Source organism: Triturus cristatus, chromosome 11 (assembly GCF_964204655.1).
Source record: "Triturus cristatus chromosome 11, aTriCri1.1, whole genome shotgun sequence".
Taxonomy (NCBI): Eukaryota; Metazoa; Chordata; class Amphibia; order Caudata; family Salamandridae; genus Triturus; species Triturus cristatus.
Genome location: NC_140594.1, coordinates 628,233,084 through 628,257,286, shown reverse-complemented (window position 1 = coordinate 628,257,286; position 24,203 = coordinate 628,233,084). Strand labels below are relative to the sequence as shown.

The 24,203-nt window shown below is 45.7% G+C and overlaps 1 protein-coding gene across 1 annotated transcript in view; it reads right to left on the bottom strand.

The window, feature by feature from the left end:
- The window catches only part of IKBKB (inhibitor of nuclear factor kappa B kinase subunit beta), a 432,685-nt gene that overhangs the window by 358,049 nt on the left and 50,433 nt on the right, over positions 1-24,203 (bottom strand). The window contains exon 2 of the mRNA XM_085634081.1: positions 14,589-14,711. Within this exon, the coding sequence (XP_085490207.1) occupies positions 14,589-14,711 (123 nt within the window). The remainder of the gene's footprint in view (positions 1-14,588; positions 14,712-24,203) is intronic.

Below are 24,203 nucleotides of genomic sequence, written 5' to 3'. Positions count from 1 at the left end.
CAAGGTTGCTCTAAGATGAAAACTGGGACAAGGCCAGGTGCTAGGACACTGAAATGAGTCACTTGTAGAGCTAAAAATCCGAGTGGCCCAGCTGATCATTAGTCTGGTGGTAAAATTGTTTAAAGAGAAGTGTCTTAAAAAGCAGGAAGGATCCGTGGACTGCTGTAACAATGTACTCCAAGAAATCAGGATGGCTCTGGAATAATGGCGGTGAAGAAATAGCCAAGCCTCCAGTTCGAACGATCGACCCGCACCGCAACTTCTGCTTTTATGAGCCTTTGGTCGAGACTGGCAGTGGCGGGTAGCTCAGTTTGCCTTAATTGAATTAGCGGCTTGGGGGACCATGAACTGAAGACAAGCCGAATGGATGAAAATCGTACAGCTGTGTTCTCTGGGTTCAAGGCAGCTATGATACCCTGCCTACAGGTCTGGACTCCCATTTTGTTCCACTCGGGCCTCAACTTTGTTCTGCGCAGGGCCAACAGCGCAGGGCCGATGCATACAATGTGCTCTAGAGATTCATCTGATTTGCCACATCCCCTGGACACAAGGTCGTCTGAGGAGCGCCGCCATGAAGGTAGATGTTTCAAGAAGAACCACTCACCCAGCCTGGGGGCCAAGATTCTTTGCTTTAAATGTAGGGAGGAAGAACAAACCAAGTGTGGCGGGGACAGCTGATAAAAGTTAATTACTGCCTATGCATGCTTACGTTTGACTAGAGTCTATCTAGCATTCTGGAGCAAAGTTGAATGTGCTTCTTGATGCTTAGTTAGAAAGATTTTTTTGCCAGGATTGAGAGACCACAGGTCATTTGTTGATGGTTGTAACCTGCATTCGTTGAAATACCAGCCATATGTCACAACAGGGTTATTGACACGGATATCAGTCCATAACAGTGACCCAAGTAAGCCGGCTCTGCCCTGTCTCAGCTTGTGGCACAGGTTAAGAAAGGCCCCCATGCTTTGCAAAGTATAGTTTACGAGGCCTAGCTCCACTCAGATCTGAGCAGCAGACTAAGCTTTTGGCAGCCGAAGCAACCTTTTATAGATTTTGATCACATGTTGATTAGGTGTGGTACTGAGCTTCCCAAGAGAGATCTCAAAACCGTACGACAGGGTGAGGCCTATCTTGGCTCGCATTACTTCCAGCATTGCAGCTAAGTTGGGCCCGGTCAGCTTTTTGGAAAGCTTAGAGAGGCTAACTTGAAGAGCTGTGGCTTTCATGACAATTTCATGGCGAGGTTTAATTAGTGTGCCCCTTGAGTCAATATGGATTCCCAGGTACCTGTAGGTTTTGCCAACTGGAATTTGGGCGTGGTCATACCACAAGCCACCATCTCTGTACAACTTCCTGCCAAATATGATCACTTGGGTTTTCTTAAGATACACCTCCAATTTGTTTGTTGTGGCGTTACTATGTAGAGTATTTAACAGCTGTTGCAATCCGACTCTTGTGTGGCTAAAGAGAGCAAGTTCATCGGCATATAAAAGGTTACAGATCTGTGCACTGCCAATCCTGGGGAGGAGGGGGGGGACTGTTTGTTGTATCCAAGTCTGCTGAAAGATTGGCTAAAAAGAGATTAAAAGCAGCGGGCTAGCACACATCCCTGCTTCACTCCCCTTGTCGTCAGCATTTTTCTGGATAGGTATTATCCGGTGCCGATCTTATCTTGGATCCAGGTGTTAGTTTGAAGCTAAATGATTGGCTTCAGCAATTTGGCAGGTTTTCCCCAGTTGGTTAGCTTGGCCCATAGAGACTTCCTCGTTACATGGTCAAATGCCTCTTTGAAGTCCACAAAGCAGCAGAAAAACACCGTAGCAGATGCGATCGCTCTATCAATAAGAATTGATAAGGCTAAGAGGTTGGTCAGTGTGCCAGAGTTTGCCATGAACCCTGTTTGATTTTTAGCGAACAGTCTTTTTGAGTCAGCCCAACTCTTCAGGTCTTCCAACAACAGGCTGGCAAAGAACTTCGCCTCATTGTCCAATAGTGCTATTAGCCTGTAGTTACTTGAGGTAGATCTTGAGCCAGACTTATGAATAGGTTGAACAATAGCACCACGCCAAGAATTGGGTATGGTTGAGCTTCGTAGGGAGTAGTCAAACAGTCTGGCTAGCCGCTTGGACCAGAAGGGTATGTTTTTTTTTTTAAACAGGGCCTATGTCAGGCCGTTTGGGCTTGGAGCTCCGTCCGATTTGGTTTTAGTTAGAATTTTGGCCAGCTTTGTGGGAGAGATGGAGGTTTCTTCCATTGAGTTTTGCTGCGCAACTTGTGGGATGTCCCGCCGATCCCAGGGAGGAATTGATGCTGGTGATGCCTTCCACTCTTCTGCCTGGAAGTGACCGACAAGTAAGGATACCCAATCCAGCTCAGTGATGTTTGCGCTTCCCAGGCTACGGTTTCCATTAGATTGGTTATTTACTAACGCTCCAAATTTTCATGGGTTCGGCTCTTACTTGCATAATGGAGGGAGCACCAGAGTTGCTGATGGTATTGTTGTTCATCGGTTTGACATGCCCGTCTATACTTGTTTTGTGCAATTTTGTAGCTCTTCAATAAAGAATCTGATTCTGGATATCTCCTGGCTGCCCTAAGGGAGGCGTTTCTAATATTCTTTAATGCTCTTGTCTGGAGGGAGAGGGGAGCCTGCCTATAGCTGGATCCAACGGAATGTTGCGGTGGCAAGTTGAATTGCTTTAAGAGATGGTAGCAAAAGATTGCCCAGTCATATACTAGGGAAACAGACCGCTGGTTGATCGGAGTTATTAGTTGCTCACATTTTCCCATAATCGTTGTACTTATAGCATCACTCCATCTTAGAAGTTTCAGGTTCTCGGAGTAAACTCCTGTGTATGAGGGTTTAGCAGGATCATAATGTTCTAAATTCAGGGCGATGGTTGTGACCGGAGATCGATGGTCATGTTCAGAGCGTGTTATGATGCCTTACTTTTCTATGTATGGAAGCAGTTCCAAGTTGCAGATAGAATAATCATGGTAGGTGCATTTGCGGCCATTTGTCCATGCCCCTTCTGGAGGAGTGTCCTGTGCAAATCTGTTCAGAGTGATGAAGCTCGCATTGTAAAGTTGCAAGACCCAGTGTTCCCCTAGCCTACAGCGTTTTTGATTTGTGGGTTTTACCTGTGCCTTTAAATCTGGTAAAGTGAACGGGAGCAGGCTATCCAAGTCCTCCGGGGTCCTTTGGAAGAGGCTGGTATTGAAATATCCCATGAAGACAGTCTGCGTGTGGGGCAACCACAGTCACGTCACACAGAACCGTGGATAGATGATCAAGCGGAGACCTTTGTGTTCTAGAGTTCGGGTTAATGTAGGCATTAAGTAGCAGCAAAAGGCGCTTCTATTTCCATGAGTTGATTTTAATTCCTAGGAGCCAGTTCACCAGGTGCTGCTGCCCTGCCCTGCCTGGGCTAAGGTTTAAAGATTGTTCAACTTTTGATGTTTTTAATAGGGGAAACAGTTTTAAGAGAGTCAGCTCTGGTTTTTGATAGTGACTTGTTTCTTTGTTTGCGCTGTCTTTTCTTTTCTCTCTTACTGAGTAGACGAGGTGATTGCTTGTTAGTTTTATCGGTATGTGAAGTCGGCGAGAGAGATGTTGAGTACAACTTAGGGTCAGCTGACGGAGGATAGTTGCTCCTAACTGACGGACTTTGCAGCAGGGTTACAAGGCACTTGACAGAGAATGTCGAGGCTTGAGCTTTAGGGGAGGAATTAAGTGCTTTGAGGTCGGTGGCTATGTGGATCCCTGCCCACTTGTGATCCACAGGAGCTAGAGCCTTTGTACATACTGGGCTTCGTGCTGGTTCAGAGCACTCTAGAAGGTTCTGGTCCAGGGTGTCAATGTTCTCCTTTTTCCCGCCTGTGCCTTTTGAGAGGAATTTTACTTCGTCTAAGACACTATTTAGAAATGTTGGGAGAGTTGATAAGCTATCTATAATAGGAAAGCAGCAGCAAACAGACTGCACTAGGTTGGAGGCTGATTGGGCCTGAGTTATTAGTTTATTCAAGTTTTCAAGCTTGCTATCGATGCCGGCTGTGACCAAGGCTAGAGTGTTCAGAAGCTCCACTTGGATGCCAGGGATGTGGAATTCCTATATCCTGACGCCCAGGATATATTGTTTGGGGTCAAGGGCAACAAGTTTTCATGTGAATTTTGTCCTTCGGACGCGTGGGCCCAACCCCCTGCAGCACAAACCCTTTGGCTGCCAGTTTGCAATACCACATTATGGTTCAAGGAAGGGCACTGTCTGCAGTTAAGGTAATATTTTTGCCCATATGTTAATGCTGTTCACACTTGTATTTATGGTTCATTAATTGAAAGCCTTTATTATTAGGGTGAGCGCTCTAAGTAAATGTTGTACGCTCCGACGGCACTACTGACAGTGGTTCCAGTATACAAATGTGTACACATGTTTTTAAAGTTTAGCAACATGAGGCTCCCAGAATGCTCTTTGATTTGATGCAAATATTTGCAGAAGTTTGAAAGCTGAACAAAACTACTTTGTGTGCTGATATGCTCTTTGTTAAAGAGCAGAAGGCTGTCACTCACAGTGAAGCCAGCCGATACAGAGAGAGAGAAAGAATTTTAATAAACACAAAAGGTCAGTCAACAGCAGACCAAATTGTTTTAGCATGAACAAAGCTGCATGTGTAGAACCGGACTGAAAGAGAGTGGTGTCAAATTGTCTGAAGAATTTGGTTGCACTGATGGCTGTGGATTCATACGAAATTGGTCAGGATGATTCCTTATAATGATGGGAGAAGGTCCAGTGGCTTTGTTTGGTACTTGTTTAATGGAGCAGTGTAAGTAGTGGAGATCCGGAAGCAAGAGTGGCAGGGATTGGGGCCCTGTCAATAGACCTAAGGGCGATCTTAGGTCTTCCACAGCTGGGCTATTACCAAAGCCGACCTCCAGGGTCGTGATTTTAGAATTTTGAAGGAGGTGAACTGTGGCCTCGGTTGTTGCTTGCTGAGGGCTTCCCTTTAATACATCTGGGCCAAGGCTGAGGGATGGCCCCTTCGCCCCTGCTGGTGTTTTTCTAAAGTAAGATAGCAAAGAAGGAGCTAGCAAGGAAGAGGCGCCATGCTCCCGAAAGCTCATGCTTGTGTCAGTGGTTGCTTTAGCATGTGTGGGTTAGAATAAAGGATGCAAAATAGGCGTGTCCAAGGGAGGTTTGGGGAGGGTAATTGCCTTGCCAACATGGCCTAGAGATCTTGACCTTTGCTTTGGGGTGGGAAGAGTCTTCCCTACTCTACCGGATCTCATCTATTTAGATGGTTGAAAACTCTTTGTTGGAGTAACCCCTCACCACTTCTCTGCCGTGTGGCCTAACCTGCCCAGGGATCCAGGGACGGCGCCCACCTTCAGGGACCTGCTCCATCAGGACTTCACTAGCAGGCATTAAAAAGGAAAAGTGGGGGGGGTTGCAGGCTTGCCCCGTCTGCAGCCGGCCTTGACCAGCCCCAGACCAAAGCCATTGCCAGTCCCAATGACCCAGCACCGTGAGGGGGGATGTCAAGTCCTGAAGGCTCCAAGAAGTCATGCCATCCACCAGCAAGAGGGCTCCAGTGGTAGGGCTGCAGAGACCGGAACTGTATCTTCTGCAGCTGCGCAGAGAGGTGAATGCCCAGGGGCCCAAAGGGGGAGAGGGGGCCCAGGGGCAAGCGGGCACACCTGCAATCCACCCACAAGCCGCACCTGGCACTAGCCGGGCCACCTCAGTGGGACTTCCCAGGGGCTCACACTTGACAGCAGATGACTACAGCTGCCACGCTCACCTCGCCTTTCGAAACCTCCCCCGCCGCCCCTCCCATGCTCCCCAGAGTTTGGGCCGTAGGCAGGGAGATAAGGGCGACACAGCGCTTCTGCTGCTCACCGCTCAATGCAGCTTGCTGGTTATGGTCGTGGCTGCCGGCAGGGCTTACTGGGTGTGCTGGATTGGAGCTTGCAGATTACTGCTTTTCGCAGTTACAGTGGGGTTTGAGGTCAGATTCCTGTTCTGCTTCTATGGTAACATCTATATGTCTCAAAAGTATCATGATTCTATCCTCCACATGTTAAGTGTATATAATATTCCTCAAGTAAAGGGGGTATAGTGTTCACCACAACCTCTCGTGAGAAGAGACCTTGTATCTTCGGCTCCAGACATGGACTCTGGTGTCACCTTGGGGTACGATAAACCACCTTTACTTGGGGATTATTATATCCATTAAGACATGTGGAGGATAGAATCATGATTATTCGGAGACATACAGACAGAGCCATCCACCAGAAGGTGATAAAGCTGCTTAGCGATGAGAACTGCATTAATAACAGGCCACAAAAGGCAAGCATTACCACATCAAGTAAACACAATGAAACTCTAGTTGAGCCAACTGAACATAGTGCTAATATTATGCAACACAGATTACTTTAAGGAGAAGCCAAATGATATCCTCAACCTACAGAGAAAGCACCACAGCAGTACTGCGGGAAATCTGCACTTCTCCCAGAAAACACCTCCTTTAAGCAGAACGCTGCAAGTAGAATCCTCAGGTGCATTCAGCTCAACCTTTTCCAGTGCCCATGGGTGAATGCTACAGTGTAGATTTAATATACATACATGAAATGGAATTCCCCCCCCCCCCATTCATGAGCAATGAGAAAGCTGAGGTAAAACATTGTGGCTAGTTGTAATCCACATTTCTGAAGCTGTGCACCATTTCCTGCCACTAGATAAAATAGGGTCACTTGTTACATTTCCACACAAGACCTCCGCAAAAAGCAGTGGCCAGTGAATCAGACAACCCAGTCTCAGAGGAAAACCATCTTTTAATTTCACAGAGTTACTCCCTCAGTTCAAAGCCATGAAGAAGGGCGCAAATGAACACATGCTTGACAAACATGCAGGAATGTACATAGCAATCTGAAATAGTAAATCTGGAAGATATCACAAAGTTCATTCCAGACCACCTTTCTTACCAGAAGCACCAAAGCGAGATCAAGGGAAAAAAAGACAATGAAGGAAGGCCCTACCCTTAAGACAGGCCAGAGTCAGGGCCTGCCTAGTTTTAGTAATAATCTTATGAAAATCTAGAAACAGAATAACCCCAACACTGTAACAAACAATACTAGAAAATAACATAACTACACCAAGAGAATTTAATCACAAGTATACAAGAGGCTTTCGGGCGACAGGTGGATGTTTGTAGTAATCTAAATAATCAGGTCAGATCCTCTGATAAAGCTGCTAAGTGATTAAGTATGCCGCAAGAGCAAGACTGTTTACCAGACATCTCATGACTGAAAGAAGCCTGATGCTCCCCAGTTAGGCCCAGCACTCCCCAAAAAAGACCTGCTTTGTGCAGAGAGATGAATCTAAGGAATGGGTGATTGGTGAACTTTGCCTATCTGACTACCGTCTAAGTAAGCGAAGGTAAATCACCCAATTGCTTTCATTATTCAATAGCTTTTGCAAATAAAGCATAAATAAGACATTTAGATAGCATATTTACACAGTTAGTCAGACTTATACTGTAGATGTACTAAGAAGGGCATGAAACAGATCTTGAATTGGACCACTGCATCTCTGTAATCCATCTTACTTTATAGCACACTCTCCTAAGAAATCTTCAACTTGCAAAGGAGTGAGGAACGATTATTACTCGATTAGGCATCTTTCAATTTTCACTGTTACAGGCCCCTCTTCTTCTCTCTGATTCGAGACAGAAAGCCTTCACCAGAAGACACTGTGAAAGAATGCATATTTTAGAATGACATTTTGCTTTCTAGTCTGTAGGCACTTGATGATGCAGCTAGGGTGGTATTGGCAAAGCAGGCAATTGGACATAAGCTGATGGGGCGGTGCCTGGGGGACTGTTTTTTTGGGCCACCATCAACTGCCCACAGGGTCTCCTATTGTCCTTTCCAGCCACTGCCATGTCCACATGCCCAGGTCTCCATCATATGGAGCCAGAATGGGCAGGCAGGCAAGAGAAACATAGCACTATTCTTTGAGGCGATGGCGGCAAGGATAGGGGGCTTGCAGAATCGTTGTTGGGAGACTAGCTTGGCCCCCATGGGGGTGGACCAAACGTCAAAAGCTGTGTTCTTCCGCAACTCTCCTCCCCCAGCCGCCACACTGAGGCCACGGTGAGCGGGGGTGGGAGGAGTGTGAAGAGGCCATGTGTTGTTGTGGCCGTTGGGCCATTCTCATCTAGTTTTCAGTTCTCACGTCAGCCCCCATGGGGCCAGCCCGGACTAGAGGTAAAACAATGTCACTCACCTTTCACCTGACCTCTCCTCCACCAGGACTTCACGAGTGGGTCGTAGTGGGAGGGGTTGGGGGTGGGAAGGCCAGGTCAGGTGTTGTGGCCATTTTCATTTGTACCTGGCTGGCTCAAATTTCATTAAGTAAATTACCCAACACATTTCCAGGTTTTTTTTAACGCATGTACTTGCAAGAGAGATCTGTGTTTTGTCTAGTCAGGTTTAACTCGTCATAAGTTAGAGGAGAGAGTTTATATGCCTGCTGCAAGCACAACGTGTAGCTTGCAGATCACAGATTTGTATTTTATGTAGAAAGGTCAGTGGGTTACTGGTCAGAGGTCCTTTTGTTACTTGCAGCTCATAAGCTATAATCAGGGCCACTAGAATTTTGTGGCAGGAGAGGACTAAAATATGAGGTAGGGTTGACTACATTTTGGGGCATAAAAAAGACAAATGAAGCAACTTTTGTGATGGTATTGCTTAATTATTTTGTCACTTTAAAACATTGGAATCCAGTCAGGTCAAATGTTTCAACTCAATAGTATCAGTTTAACAATTAAATACAGCAATAAACATCTAAAAGATGAGCAATCAACATTTGAGAAGGGCATTCCAATCCACAAGAACAGTTGCTTCCAAGTTTTTACTAACTTTTAAACTGACAGAGCAAGAAACCGCTTTTTTCCCATAAAATCTGCACATTTTGCAGTAGATGAAGGATTACGTGGCAAATATGTGGCACATTCATAATCCTGCAGAAACCGCTGTGGTTGCTGAATAATTCCAGTGGCCCTAGTTATAATCCTTCCACTGCAGCACAGGGAGCTATGAACCAGCATCAAGGAGCTGCATGCAAACTCCAAAGCATAGAATCTTATTGCTTTTTTAATCAATCTTTCTTCAATTTGATATTGGTAATAAAGGGTTCTTTGGGTAGTAAAGTCTCATTAGTGCAGACAACCTCAACCACTGTGCTATGTTTCAATTATTGCCTGTGCTCCACCAGACTAAGCACTCTTGACATATAATGCCAGCGAATATTGGAAGATATGATAATTTTACACATTTTAACCCTCACTGTGTTAAGTAACATTTCCTATGAATTGATTTACACACTTGTATGATTCATTCATTTTCTGTTCACAATATAGGAGGGTGATGGAAATCACCATGACACCCTACACTTGGCACATGGTGCTATAAAAGAAACAATTGATGCCTGTCCCTTAAATACAGGGGATGAACAAAGTCAAAAAGCTGCTTTTAAAGTGGAGTTGTGTAATACACACTCTTAATTCCAGTGAGCAAACAAAGCGAGCATGCCCATTTTCAAAGGAGGTTCCATGGGGTGTCTCCACCCTAACTTTTATTTTTTTTTAAACAAGGTCAAATAGTGTATTTTAAAGCAGAATATTCACATAAACCTGCTCAAAACCACTGTCTCTTAAGTGCATGTATTAAATACTGAAGTACTTTAAAGGTGTGCCAATTCAATTAAGGCAGACACTCCCCAGGAGTTGACCACATTTAACTCAAAATGTGCAGTGGGTGCCCCTGTAGGTTAATAATTTCCAGTGGGCTCCTTTCCTGGAGCCCACTGGAGAGCTGAACATTGTTGTCCCAAAGTATGTGTAACAGACAGACCCACCGAAGGGCATGAATTGGGCTGAATTAACTACAATCCCCAGCGTGCAATATCAATGATAATTTTGGCACACCGGAAGCCATTTAATTAAATAAAAGCACGCAGAAGGATGTGGAAAGCTGTAATTGACTGCCTGCTAACATGGCCTCTGAAGAGAAGCACAAACGCTTCGAAACGCGTAAGGCCAGGGATGAGATACGGGGAAGGGAAGCCGCATGTCTTTCTGAATTAGAGGTTTGCAACCTACCTGTTGTGGAGTGCGGTCCCGACTCTGGGGAAACTATGGGAAACATATTAACGCGGTGCTTCCAGACCGCGGGGACGACGCACCACTTTCAAAAGTATGATGGACCTTCAAAGTGAATACTCACGTTTGAACAGGCGCAGCAGGTGAACAAATCAGGCATGCAGAGTCCTTTCCTGGAGCCCACTGGAGAGCTGAACATTGTTGTCCCAAAGTATGTGTAACAGACAGACCCACCGAAGGGCATGAATTAACTACAATCCCCAGCGTGCAATATCAATGATAATTTTGGCACACCGGAAGCCATTTAATTAAATAAAAGCACGCAGAAGGATGTGGAAAGCTGTAATTGACTGCCTGCTAACACGGCCTCTGAAGAGAAGCACAAACGCTTCAAAACGCGTAAGGCCAGGGATGAGATACGGGGAAGGGAAGCCGCATGTCTTTCTGAGATAGATAGATAGATAGATAGATAGATAGATAGATAGATAGATAGATAGATAGATAGATAGATAGATAGATAGATAGATAGATAGATAGATAGATAGATAGATAGATAGATAGATAGATAGATAGATAGATAGATAGATAGATAGATAGATAGATAGATATATCTATATATCTATATATCTATATATCTATATCTCTATCTCTATATCTATATCTCTATATCTATATCTCTATATATATATATATATAGTTGCCCATATAGGAGATGTCACACAGAGAAGAGTTACCGCACTCACATCCCCGGCGGTGACAAAGTTGCTGCTCTCGCTCATATCCCTCGATTCACCAAACGCGTTTCGGGCGGTGAGCCCTTGATCACTGGTGCAGACAAACACGGAGGCAGCTTCTGTTGTAAGGAAACCATTTTATTTGAATTAAGGTCCCGCCCCAATGGGCGTCGTCAGGCATTGCATTGTGGTAGATGCAGTCAATATGCTTGTAAGGACCCCAGGTTATCCAAAGTACACCCAGGTGGGCGTTGCTGCCCCGTTGCAGGTATGGAGATGTGCTCAATGCAGTTCCTTTGGCACCAATATCCCCCAGTGATCAAGGGCTCACCGCCCGAAACGCGTTTGGTGAATCGAGGGATATGAGCGAGAGCAGCGACTTTGTCACCGCCGGGGATGTGAGTGCGGTAACTCTTCTCTGTGTGACATCTCCTATATGGGCAACCTTGGTTTAATGTTATGCGGCCAGTCCGGTCGCGGAGATGTCCCGCCGCTAATTTTAGCGGATCCTGGCGTTTTAACACAGCTCATAGGTCAAAATTACCACTAGTATGTCAAGGCCAGAATGTTGTTGTGGTTGGCTGTTTCCCATGCCCAATATAACATGGCTGTCCTCCCTAGCACCCAGAGTTACTGAGTAGGGTAGCACCTGCATTTTTCGATGTGTGTCCCACATGACATGAAGGATCTCCAATATGTCAGTGCCAGCATTTTACCACTGGAGTCCCATAGAAAACAAATTACTTTTAGTGTACCAGCAGTTTGCCAAGGGTGCCTCATTCCATATGCCAGGAAATACCTCCACAGTGCCAGCATTTTGCCATAGGTTCCCCTTCTACCAAGAATTATGCCCACTATGTCAGCACCCACATTATGCCCCAGCTGTCCCATATGCCAAGAACAATAGCTTATGTGCCTGCATTTTACCTCGATACATCATATACCAAGAATTACCTCCTTCATTCTCACTCACCTTACTCTGACCGGAATCACTCAATTTCACTTAGTGTTTTCTCTCGCTCTCTCGATTATGACAAAAAGGCCAAGGGCTACCTCTACCAGTGACACTACAGCAGGTCACTAATGGGGAGGTCTTGAGGCCTGGCAGGATCCAGAGGCCAAATCTAGGAGTTTGCTAGGCCTGGTCAATCTCGCTGATGGCTGTTACAGTTATCACTGTGCGCCTTTACCAGCCACCAAACTGATTCACAACCTCTGGTGGCAGCAAGGGTAGACATATTTTTTTTATTATACTAGGGAATAATTGGTTATTAATAATTACTGGTATTATTTAAAAAAAAAAAAAAGGGGGCTACTGAAATGACAGGTTTTATTATATGAAACCCCTTTGTAGTGAATCATCAAAATGAGGAATTTCAGTGCCGCTTTTCTCTTTCGTCACTGTAGATTCTTTCCCAGGGAGCCTGACCTAACCCTTTTGACCCTTGGCTTTGTACCAGATCTCTGATTGATATTATAATCCTAGTTGATTGGGAGCTGGATTCTTGCAACCTTGTACGAGGCGAAGAGACTGGAATAAGTATTCTGTTTTTACAACTACAGAGTTTCCAGTCTTCAGCAATGCAACTGACCCTACAAGCTTTAAAATGCTTAATGTACCACACATTTCTACAATTAACCTCCTAGCCTCCTGATAATAACCAAGCAATGTTTTGGGAAAGGTGGTGCTCCTCAAATGTGGGCCACTTTTTTTGAACTGCCTGTGCCTATTTGTGTTCCCAATTTGACCCTGGTTGCAGCCTTAAGTTTCAGTTCTGTTCCAATGCAATGCACAGCATAAACATAAAGCTAGGGCTGAGATACTAATTGGACGAGAACTACATTTCGAGTTTGCCAAAGGTCGTTAGAAATTTGGACTCTGGACCTGAACCAAATACACAGCTCCACTTAGCACAAGGTGACGGGGTGGCATCTAAAAGGACTCATACAATAGCACCACTGCTACTAAGTGACCAATGAACTTGGTCACACAGTGTGGCTATTGTGAAAGTAAAAGGTGCTCTAGAGTGCTTAATTCCTCACCAGCCTAGAAGCCAATGACATCAGTTGTGTATCTGGGTTACTACAAAATGTCTAACTGGCAGTTTGATTTGTTTTGGGTGTTTTGATGTTTTCTGAATAGATGTCTGGAGTGGGACTTTCCCTCGTGAGCCCTCAGTGATCTTCAACTATTTCAGTTTCATGATAAGCAAAATTAATCCGTCAAGGAAACTGAAAAGGTGGTCAAACAGTGGGTTTTGCGGCTGTTTTCACAGTCATCCTCGCAAGAACACTTGTCTTTGTCTATATGAAAGAATTAAGGACTGTCACTGGGATGGACAGTGAGATGTTGCAGTGGCAGGGCTTTGAAGTTCAATCAGTGAGGACTGCTGCTACTTCCAGTACTTCAGTTTCATTCTTTTCTTTTTCATTTTGCTCTGCAGAGATAAAACTAGCCTGTGGTAACAGCTACTCACTGCAAACATAATTTCAAGCTTCTTATGAAGCATTATTGGTAGTAGCGGCTACTTCCGAAATGGGTGGCGGGGAAGGGGAGCGGGATATAAAATAGAAATAAAAGCACTTACCTGAATACCGCCGCTTCTCCTCTGTCCTCTTCTCCACAGCAGAAAGCACACAGCCTCTACAATACAACCTGTGGAGAACACGCCAAGTGCGCATGACGGTTTAGCCGGACCGAGACGACCGGCCAAACCATCATGCGCACTTAAGGTGCAGCCACCACTCCTCCTCCCTTGACGCCAGGGAGCCCGGCGCCTGGCCCAGCCCGGCTCTAACCTAACCTGGCTTCACTTGCAAGCTCAAAACACAAAATAAAATAATTCTACATTATCATTTTATTTTTTGGTATTGAGCTTGCAGTTGAAGCAGTCGGGCAACACTCCTCCGCTTTAGCAGGGAGCCGCCGCTGATTATTGTGGTGTCTACACTTTAGTGAAACCATCTGAGTACACAAAATATAATCCAATCTGGGAAGATAAGCTGAGGACTAGTCTTAACTTATTAAGTTTACTCATCTCCAGTTTTAGGACGGTGTTCAGATTGACACACGTGAAGGTATAGCTGCTGGTGAGCAACAATAGGAAGACAACTTGGATCCTTGCATCAGTGTTGGCATAGGTAAGGGAGCAGCCAGCACCTACAGTAAGCTACGATGTAAGGGACTCTGACGTGTTGACTCTCAGAAACCTGATGGTAACTGAAGGTTTCCACAAGCATTGCTTTGTCTCAGTGGAAGGAAAGCACTTCTACTTTTAATAAAGAATCCAAGAACCATTTGTATTTATCTCTCTCTCTCTCTCTCTAGGCAGCAAAGATTCATTAGAGAATTTTCTCAAAATAATTAGTCAATTTGTCCTTTGCTACACCAGCTAATGAACCTCTGCTTTACCACATTTTTTTCCATCTGTACTTTAAATGCTTTATTGGACAGGACTAATAATAGAATATGTGCAAAATGTTTTAACATAGAGGCCATAAACCTTACATTAAAAATACAAGAATGGCCTTCCACAGTCACCTCCAAGGACCACCACTCAAAATGTATTATGGCTCTGAGCTATAAGATATTACTAAACAACCCTTAGCCCATGGAAAGATATTTAATATAACCATAGGTTCTACAAAGTCTTCTCTGAACTCCAACACAGTTTTACAGACATTGAGTGATAGACTCACCTTGTTCTTCCACCGGATGACGTTTCCGAAGCCCCCAGTTCCCAGTCGCTCCTTCATCTCCCAGGAACCGCAGGTCTGGGTCTGCATGGATGGCGGATAGCTCATCCTGCCTGCAGCTTCAGCCTACCAGAACAAGGGTAGAAGGGAATACGTTACAGCAGAGATTACTCCCTAAGCACCCCACCCCCAAACACAACCTTCTACCTCAAAAGCATTTATCACATGCCATTTGTACCAAATCAGATCCTTCATCCAGCACTTACCTAAGCACATACCACATCGAGTTGTTCCTTTCAACAGCTCCTCAGAAAGACCCATCCTCCCCAAACCCATGCTAGCCTCAAGCATACACTCCCCCAACATAACCCTGTTCGGCAATCGTCAGACCCTACAACCAAGTCTCTCTTCTGTATAAGTTATCCCTGATGACCACTCTCAACAGACGTCTGGCCACTATGGATTCCTTGACATTCCCGGTGGCTACTTAGTGGTGGTAGTGTTAAGTGCTCCCCCCCACACCCACCAAGTTAACATATAAGCAATTCACAATAAATGGACTGTCCAATAAGTTCAATTATTTTCTTATAAAAACTAGACTTTTTTTTTTATTATATGGTCAAAGCGTTCATCAAAAACGTGACACATCCCAAATAAACAATTTCGACCCAAAATAGGAACAATCGGATTCTCGTTAGAAGATAACTCAGTCCTTTATGTGTGCACTCCAGAAAAGCGTAGGGAACAAATGTGGGTTGTCAGTCATGCAGCTTAAATGTTTGGGTCTGGTTTTCAAAGGTTTACAAGCATATGCTAGTTCAAACTTACTTGGGTAGGAAGTGCGCAAACCTCTTAATAACAAGGGCAATCTGTTTACAAATTGCGCATTCACAATGACAAGTATTAGGTACATGAGATAGAGCCCCAGACAAGGAAACACTGTTCTGATAAGAGATGTTTAGGGATGATGCGGTTGACAGTGGGAGTCCCCGCAGCCTCAGGGAGACATCCACAGGCACAATCCAGGGGATGCAAAGTGACAGCAGCCGGGCCAGTGAGGGAAAGGTGGTCTACGGGAGTCAATGAAGGAAAATCAGAGCATCACTAATGGGGTGAACAGCAGGCAGCTGACAGCAAGAGCACTGGACGGCCTATGAAACCAACATGCCCAGAAACAAATGGGTTGAGACTACAGATCAGGAACAGAAGCTTGGTCAACTGACTGAATGGTAGTCATTTTCCCAAGGGGCTCATGCCTAGGTCTACATTCTCAGCAAAACAGCAAAAGGACAATTTCTCTTGCAGAGGAGAAGCAAACTGCACATACATGCAATGCACCTTGAGTGGGCCAGGAAGAGGCAGCTACACCACATTCTTGGGAATGCTCCTCACACCAGCATCAGGTTCTCACAGAAGGGCTTAAAGCAGCTTGATCTTTGCCGGTCTTGAGATAGGTTTGGGCAGGTTCTAACAATTTACAAAAGTCTACCTCATTCTCCTGAGGACACAGCAAAGAAATCAAAACTATCACAGGATCTAAAGCAAGGCATCAACAAGAATCCGGTCTCTGATCCAATCCTTACTCTGCGTCGGTGCACAAAGCTTCACAAGAGTCAAGGAACTTATATTTTGACCAAGAGGGTCAGTTTATGTCCCAAAGCTGAAGCAGTTGCCGCAGGCCAACCAGCCAGGAAGATATTGAGCTACGCTTATTAATCTGTTGGAGCTAACCAAATACAAGCACATTTTCCATTGCGTACATCAAGTTCCATAGTGACAAGGCACCCCAGAATATATTCAAGGATGTGCGAAATGACTCTTGTGATGCCTCAATTGATTAGAGGCTAGGGACTGCAGCTCTTCTTGCACCCAGCATCTCACTCTGCCCTATTTAAAAGTAACTGTCCATGCTCTCAGACTTTTCTTTGTTTAAGCATCAATCAGTACAGGATACTTAGTGGACATGTTGGATCTTGCTAAAACTGGTGAAGTAAACAGACACATATTGACCTAGACTACACCGATCTGAGCAGATAGGAAGGGGCAACACACACATGCAAAGAGATAAAAGAGAGGCCTATCAGCAAGGACAACTGCCTCCTATAATAAATGCCTATCATGGAGAAACACACATACCCCTCCAGGTGAGTATCCCATCCCCTCATGCGCACATTATCCCACGTAAAACATACATGTGGTTGGATGGGGGCAAGACATTCCTTAAGCTGGCCAGTGAGACCTTCGGGTAAAAATTGATTACAATTTCCAAGTGCCACACGTACAATTTTAAGGTGACTAGTGATTGGATGGAGTCTTGGGAGAGAGCACGGTACAGGGATGGAAATTAATATGGAGCAATTCAAGTGGAGAAGCGGGACTCTTTTCATGGGGTATAACTTGGACCAGCAGAGATTGTGCCCTGATGCCTATTTGGCGAGCAAGGGTGTCAAACAGGACGCGATGATTGATAGTGTTAAATACTTCAGTGATAAGAGTGGCTGAAATCAATTCAAGCAATTCCATAAGGAAATGTTTCCCAAAGGAAGACAAGGTCATCGTTGTCAGAGATCAGAAATATATCACTGATAATCAAGATGCAGGTGTTTCCATAATGGATTACGATTTAATGTCAGTCCAGGGAGAGAATATTTATCTTTTTTCCAACAATGTTTTTTATTCAAGAATTACAAATACCATTTGTGCAACGATATCAAGACACATGAAATGAAGTCAGACTATTATTAATTATGGCCACAAACAGAGCATTACTATCAAATGTAAAATATACAAGGCATAATTAAAAAAGCAGATTTTGCATGCAACATCTTTAAGGGAAAAAACCTGAAAACCACAGCGATAAATTAGACAGAGAAGGGAATGGGAAGCATATACTGGTTCCGTCTTACTTGGACAGGATGTGCGAAAACCTGATGGCAACACAAGCAGTTTGTATAAAAACTGAGCAGTCCCAATGACAAGAATCAGGGGCATGTGACTGAGAGCCGGTCAAGGAAACACTGTTCCAGCAAGCAAATTTTATGGATGATGCCTTTGACAGCAGGAGTCACCACAGCCGTGGAAACAACCAAAGGCTCAATCCAGAAATGCAAGATCGCACGCTCGGGCCAGTGAGGGAAAGTTGGTCACTGGGAGCCAATGAAAGAAAAATCCAAGCTTCACTATCAAATTGCACAGCAGGCAGCAAGAGCACTGGAGGGCCCATGAAAATCACATGCCCCAGAGACAAAAGAGGTGAGACCGGCAGCCGCTCACCACAGGGATTTTTGAGCTCTTGCCTAGGTCTGCATCCACAGCAAAACAACCAAAGGGACAATCTCTCTTGCAGAGGAGAAGCAAACTGCAAATACATACAATGCATCTTTTGTGGGTAAGGTGGAGGCAGCAGGGCCCTGTTCTTGGGCATGCTCCTCACCAGCAGCAGGTTCTCACAATTGGGCTTGAAGCATCTTGGTCTTTGCGGCTCTAGAGAAGGATTTCTGGCGGTTCTAGCAATTTACACAGTCTCCCTCATTCTTCTCAGGAGACAACGAAAAACTAGAGCCAATCACAGCCTCCAAAAGAAGACAGCAGCAAGAATCGTGCATTGGATCCAATCGGTCCTCTGCGCTGCTGCACTACGGATATTCTGACCCAAAGGTCCAGTTTACATCCCAATGTTGTATCAGTAGTTGCCAGGCCAAACAGCTGTATCATTCTTGCACATTTAACACTCTTCGGGAAGTATGGCGAGTTTCAAGGGTGCTGGCAAGGAGAGTGTTACAACTTCCTAGAAAAACAAAAACAAGCATTTTCAATGCAATAGGTCTCGCATTAGCAAGAGTTTAAGCTATTGGCATTGCAAATGATAATACCTTTTATTTATCTGTTGTTATAATTAACAAATACATGAAAGCCAATCGCTCCTGTCCTGTAAATGCAAGACCTATTTCCTTTGAAAGAAGCGGCTGCTATTGCCCCGGGCTGCTTCAAAAGTGTAAGTGCACATGGCACTACATGTTGCAGGAAAGCATGTCATGCCTGCAGCAGGAGAAACGCATCAAAGAAACTATTTTTACCGGCTAAATAAGATATACTGTGTAACAACAGAAGTAACAAGTTTTTAAGACTTAATGGGAAAGAAAAACACAATGTGCATCCACTGGTCGAAAACATGTTTTTTGAGTGTTTTTGCTGGTCTACATGTGTTTAGGTCATGCTACATAGATTAGAGACTTTCTTCTGGACAAAAATAACTTTCAGTGGTCACCATTGTACACCTTTCGCTGAGTGCACCACTGAGAGCATACCCCAGTGTTGAATGGCCTATTTCAGGGCACACTCTGGAGAGAGTGCTACTGTCTGAGACCATGTCCAAATCTGCACAGCTAGGAACAACAACTCAGCAGTAGTGATCCCCCAGTGACGTCACCATGTACTCAACAGAAGCTGCCATGTGACATGCCTCGTGTCACCGGGGGAGCAGACAGACGCATCCTTAGACCGGGAGTGTTGTTTTAAAAAGTGCCTCATTAAATATCCATTCTTTTTTAATGTTTTACTTCTCCACGTCCTACGCCTGTTCTCTAATTAGGACTGTATTGTACACTATGTATCCATGCCACACACTCCCTTCAGTTGGCTCCACTTTCAGGCTGTGCAAGTTTTAGCTTCAGACTGCCACCTCTGTCCCAGTCTACTCAATCACTCCCGTAGTCCAACCACTGACACCACCGTTTACTTTGCATTCAATGTTTTGCAGTGCAATAAAAATATGTTTTTACAGGTCGTTGAATAGATGTAAAGCTGCTCAAAGACACAGACTTACGTGGTGGATGCTATGAGTGCACTTACGAGTGTCAGCAGTCCTAAGCCAACACCCATAACCGTGATCTAAGGCAAAGGACCAGTGCACCAACGGCCACTGCTGGCTGAGTTTATCTCAATCCCTTGTGTGTGGTGTGGGGGATGCACCAGACTGAACAAAAGTTAAAATGTTACTGTACTATGACTCGGCCTGGACGGTGAACTCCACTCTGTTTGCAGAGTTTGCACAGTTTTCCGCACTCCGCGGAGCACGCGGAGTTCTGAAAAGGTACGTGGAGCGGAGTTTTTTCCTTGCTCTACAACGTTAAATTGGCGAGTGAGGAAAATCCTATGTTAGACCACCTCCAAGCAAGATTTCTCAACGTGGGCGGTCACAGATGGTCACCAACGCTTGCGTTGAGAAACTTTCTGTTCGCGTTTAAGAAGCTGCCGCTCAAGTAGAACTTCTAAAGAAGCAGCGCCCTCTTGTGCTGCACGTGGTGCTGGTCGCGCTGATTTTACAGTGCAAGACAAACCCACAGCGCTAAAAATCAGCACAAACAGTGTGACGTAACGCACTTTGCCTTTTGCGGAATTCTGCGTAGCGCGGCGGAGGTTTTTTTTCTTCACTTTGCAGAGTTCCGCATAGCGGAACTTTGAAAATTCCGCCCAGGCCCAACTATGACTATTACCCATACGCCACCCAACTGTGAATGAGTATCGTCAAGTACACACTTTACAGTGAGGGAATATTAACGCATTTATTCAGTGTCAATATTACCCATTCCTCACCTTAATCAGATTGAAGATTCCCAGGTCCTTACATTACTTTAATATTAGCAATTAACCTCTATACAGACAGTGATAGTGCCTACTGGCGCCTCGCACGCCGCATGTCTTCGTGCTCTCTTTAACCTAACCTAAACGCTACTTAGCACTGTTGCAAAGTATCGCTCGCATTTTTACTTCTCATGTTATTTTAACTTTTTTATATTTTTAGTGGTTTTACCTGCATTTGCACTTTGCCTCGTATTGTGTTGGGCCCTTGGCCGGCCCTTTCACTTGCACTCTGTCAGCCTCTGCTCCGGTCCGCCACAGCGTTAGCTGCCCATTGAGAGGTGAGCAGAAGACTCGCACCCCTCCTCCCTTCCGGTCAGGCACTTACGGGCAGGTGGGTAGGCAGCGGTCTAGTTCTTCTGTACTCCCCTGCCTACTTAAGATCCTGCTGGTGCAGGCACGCCGCTGGCGCGCCTAAGGCAAGCCCGTCTGCGACCGTCCACACCTGGACGTCGCCAGACATGCTGCCGGTTTGGCCGCCCAGCCGCAGCTTTATTCACGGAACACTCTTATTGATATCGGCAAGGGCATCAACCATTGCACACATCAGTCTGACGCTCCTTTGGTGGGTACTTTTGTTTGCAATTCCTGTGGTTTCAATTCTTTGGCAATCGCTAGTCCTGTACGCACTCCCTCGCCTGCTATTAAATTTCTTAGTCTTAACTGCCACTTGTTGGTCAAACACTTTGCTGAAGTGTTTGACCTAATTCAGGATGAGGCCCCTGACATTCTTTTTTTTAACTGAGACTTGACTCGCTGCTAACACCGAGGCAGAGCCTAACCTGGCACTGCCCCAGGGATATGCCATTAAAACTCTTAACAGAGATGGTAGGGGTGGTGGCATTCCGGTTGTCTTCAAGACTGGGTTTACCTGTACTTTGACCAAAGAAAGCATTGTAGACTCATAATGTGCACTGTTCAAAATTTGTGTTAATGCTAACTTTACCCTTTTGGGCCTCCTGATCTATCACCCCCAGGTCCTTCAAAGGGTTTTATGGAAGCCCTTGTCACTACATCGCGGCTGTTGGCTACTTTAACATTGTTGGGGACCTTAACCCGCATTTGGAAGCAAGTCAAGATAGGGGGATTAGTAATTTTCTAGCGGACCTTGCAGCCTTCCAACGTATTCAATATGTCCCTAACAGCACTCATTCTGCCGGCCATCTGTTAGACACTTTTTTCTCGAATTTATCAGCTCTCACAGCTTGTCCTCCCCTCCCCATGAGCTGGTCCGATCACTATCTGGTGTCGTTGACACTACAGGCCCTCCTCAAGAGGCTCCACGGAACTACATTCTAAAATGTCCCTGGCATAAGCTGGAAGCTGTTCGCTTCCGCGACATCCTCCTTGCTCAAAGGCCTAACCTCCCTAACAATCCGGATAGGGCTAACAGTATCCTGTCAGACCGGCTCTCGCATACTCTCGACATTCTGATCCCTGCTAAGATGTCCCACAGTCGTGGCCCATGGTTTAATAACAAACTGGGCAAAACCAAAGGGGATGATGGACGGAGTGTTGAACAGTGCAAGCACTCATCGCCAGTCAACTGATCTGGGTTTAATCCATCATCATTCTTTAGCTCACTCCGCCACCCCAGTTCAGACATGGCCATATGCAAATCAGTCTGACCCTGTGCCTCATGGGAACAGTCCACCCCGAACTGCCAAGCCATGTCTTCCCTGGACCGAAACAAGCATGGAAGTGAGTGCTTGCAATGTTCAACACTCCATCCATCATCCCCTTTGGTTTTGCTTTGTTCGCCCTAAGTTGGCAGGGTATGCCCAGATGTGGGTCCTTTGCTCACTTTGCCACTGGATTCAAGCTAGCCTGGCTGATGATGGCTGATTAGCCAGAGTCACACGGCAACGATACCTGTGGTACCAGACCCCTTGCAGCAAAAAAAGCTTGTTTGAGTTCAATCCATCGAGGGACATCAGCACCGCAGAGACCCACTTCAAAACGGTCCCAACTGTCCTGTTTGTGTTCCCTCAGCTGCCATGACCGACAATCCTGAATTCCTGTGATGCACAAGTTCAGCCAACCTAACCACTCAGCACTGGTCTCCAAGAACTGACTATGTTTCCTTGCTCCCAGGACCCTCACGAACTGAGCCCCCCACCACCGTTGGGAGCTACCAGACTTATACCCAAGTCCCCCATTGCAGCCTGTTTCCAGGTGCCCCTTCCCCCTTTGATGTAGCGCGCAGAGCTACCACCAGACCAGCTCCTCTGCACCAGGACGCTCCAGGAAAGGTAAAGCCTAACAGCTACTGGTTCTTTGGACTTTGGCCCCCTACCAACTAAAGTCCTGAAAGGGACCGCCGAAAACCTATTGCAAGAAACTGTTTGCGGTATATGCCTTTTTTCCCTATAGGAAAGCATTAACGCTTGAAGACACATTTAAGTGAACATTTTACTTACCTGTAAAAATCGATAACTCGAAAAGTACTTACTTCAAAACGAAATTCTTGGTGTTGAAATATATATACAAAAATACCTGTTATTTTTCTAAATCGGTCTTGGTTCAATTTTTGAATATATCTTATTGCCTCTGTGAGCACAACAAATGCTTAGCACTACCCTCTGATCAGCCTAAACTGCTCACCCATACTACCACAAAGGAGACCATTTGGGATAATTACTTGTACCTCTGTAAAACAATAAGGGTCACCTGGACACTCTGGACAGTGTACTTCGTATTGGTGCACTATATAGAGACATCAGTGTGGAGAAGCACAGACCAGGTTCTGACTGTTTTAGCCAGGACAAGGGATTGAGGGTCTGCCAGTCTCCCATGCTAGGGGATGAACATCACCCTGGAGAATCAATAACACTTGCCTGTCGCACCAGCCTCAGCCTGACCCAAGACTAGTGGGCAATGTGAGGTGGAGGAGATCGCTTGGAGGGAGCGAGGTCCAGTATGGATCTTGTTGCATGGATCGCAAGTCAAGTCAAGTCAAGTCAAAGAATTTATATAGCGCACTACATACCCGGAGGGTCTCAAGGCGCTTAGGGAGGGGAGGAGGATTACTTGTCAAATATCCACGTTTTAAGTTGCTTTCTGAATGCTAGGTGGTTCTGGGTAAGGCGAAGGTAAGTGGGGAGTGAGTTCCATGTTTTAGCAGCCAGGTATGAGAAGGATCTGCCTCCCATTGTGGTCTTGTTGATGCGAGGTACAGTGGCGAGGGCTTGGCTGGAAGAACGTAGTTGGCGGGAGGGGGTGTAGAAGGACAGTCGTGAGTTGAGGCATTCTGGTCCGATGTCGTAGAGTGATTTGTGTGCGTGGGTTAGCAGTCGGAAAGTGATCCTCTTATTGACGGGTAGCCAGTGGAGGTCTTTCAGGTGACCAGAGATGTGTTCGTTGCGCGGGATGTCTAATATGATCCTGGCTGAGGCGTTTTGGATTCGTTGGAGTTTCTTCTGGAGTTTAGCGGTAGTACCTGCGTAGAGGGTGTTTCCGTAGTCCAGTCGGCTCGTGACCAGAGCATGGGTGACTGTTTTTCTGGTTTCGGTGGGGATCCAGCGAAATGTTTTTTTGAGCATGCGAAGAATGTTGAAGCAGGATGAGGATACGGCGTTGACTTGTCTGTACATTGAGAGTGAAGAATCCAAGATAACGCCTAGGTTCCGTGCGTGGTCTGTCGGGATGGGTGCTTTTCCAAGAGCTTCCGGCCACCAGGAGTCGTCCCAAGCAGAGGGGGGAAGTACCTAAGATGAGGACTTCTGTTTTATCTGAGTTCAGTTTCAGACGGCTGTGTTTCATCCATTCGGCAACTTCTTTCATTCCTTCGTGTAGGTTAGTTTTGGCGGTGCTGGGGTCATTGGTGAGAGAAAGGATCAGTTGAGTGTCATCCGCGTAGGAGATGATGTTGAGGTTGTGTTGGCGGGCGATGGTCGCGAGGGGACTCATGTATACGTTGAAGAGGGTGGGACTGAGTGAGGATCCTTGCGCAGGAGCAGAGTGGGAGATTCAAGTTCA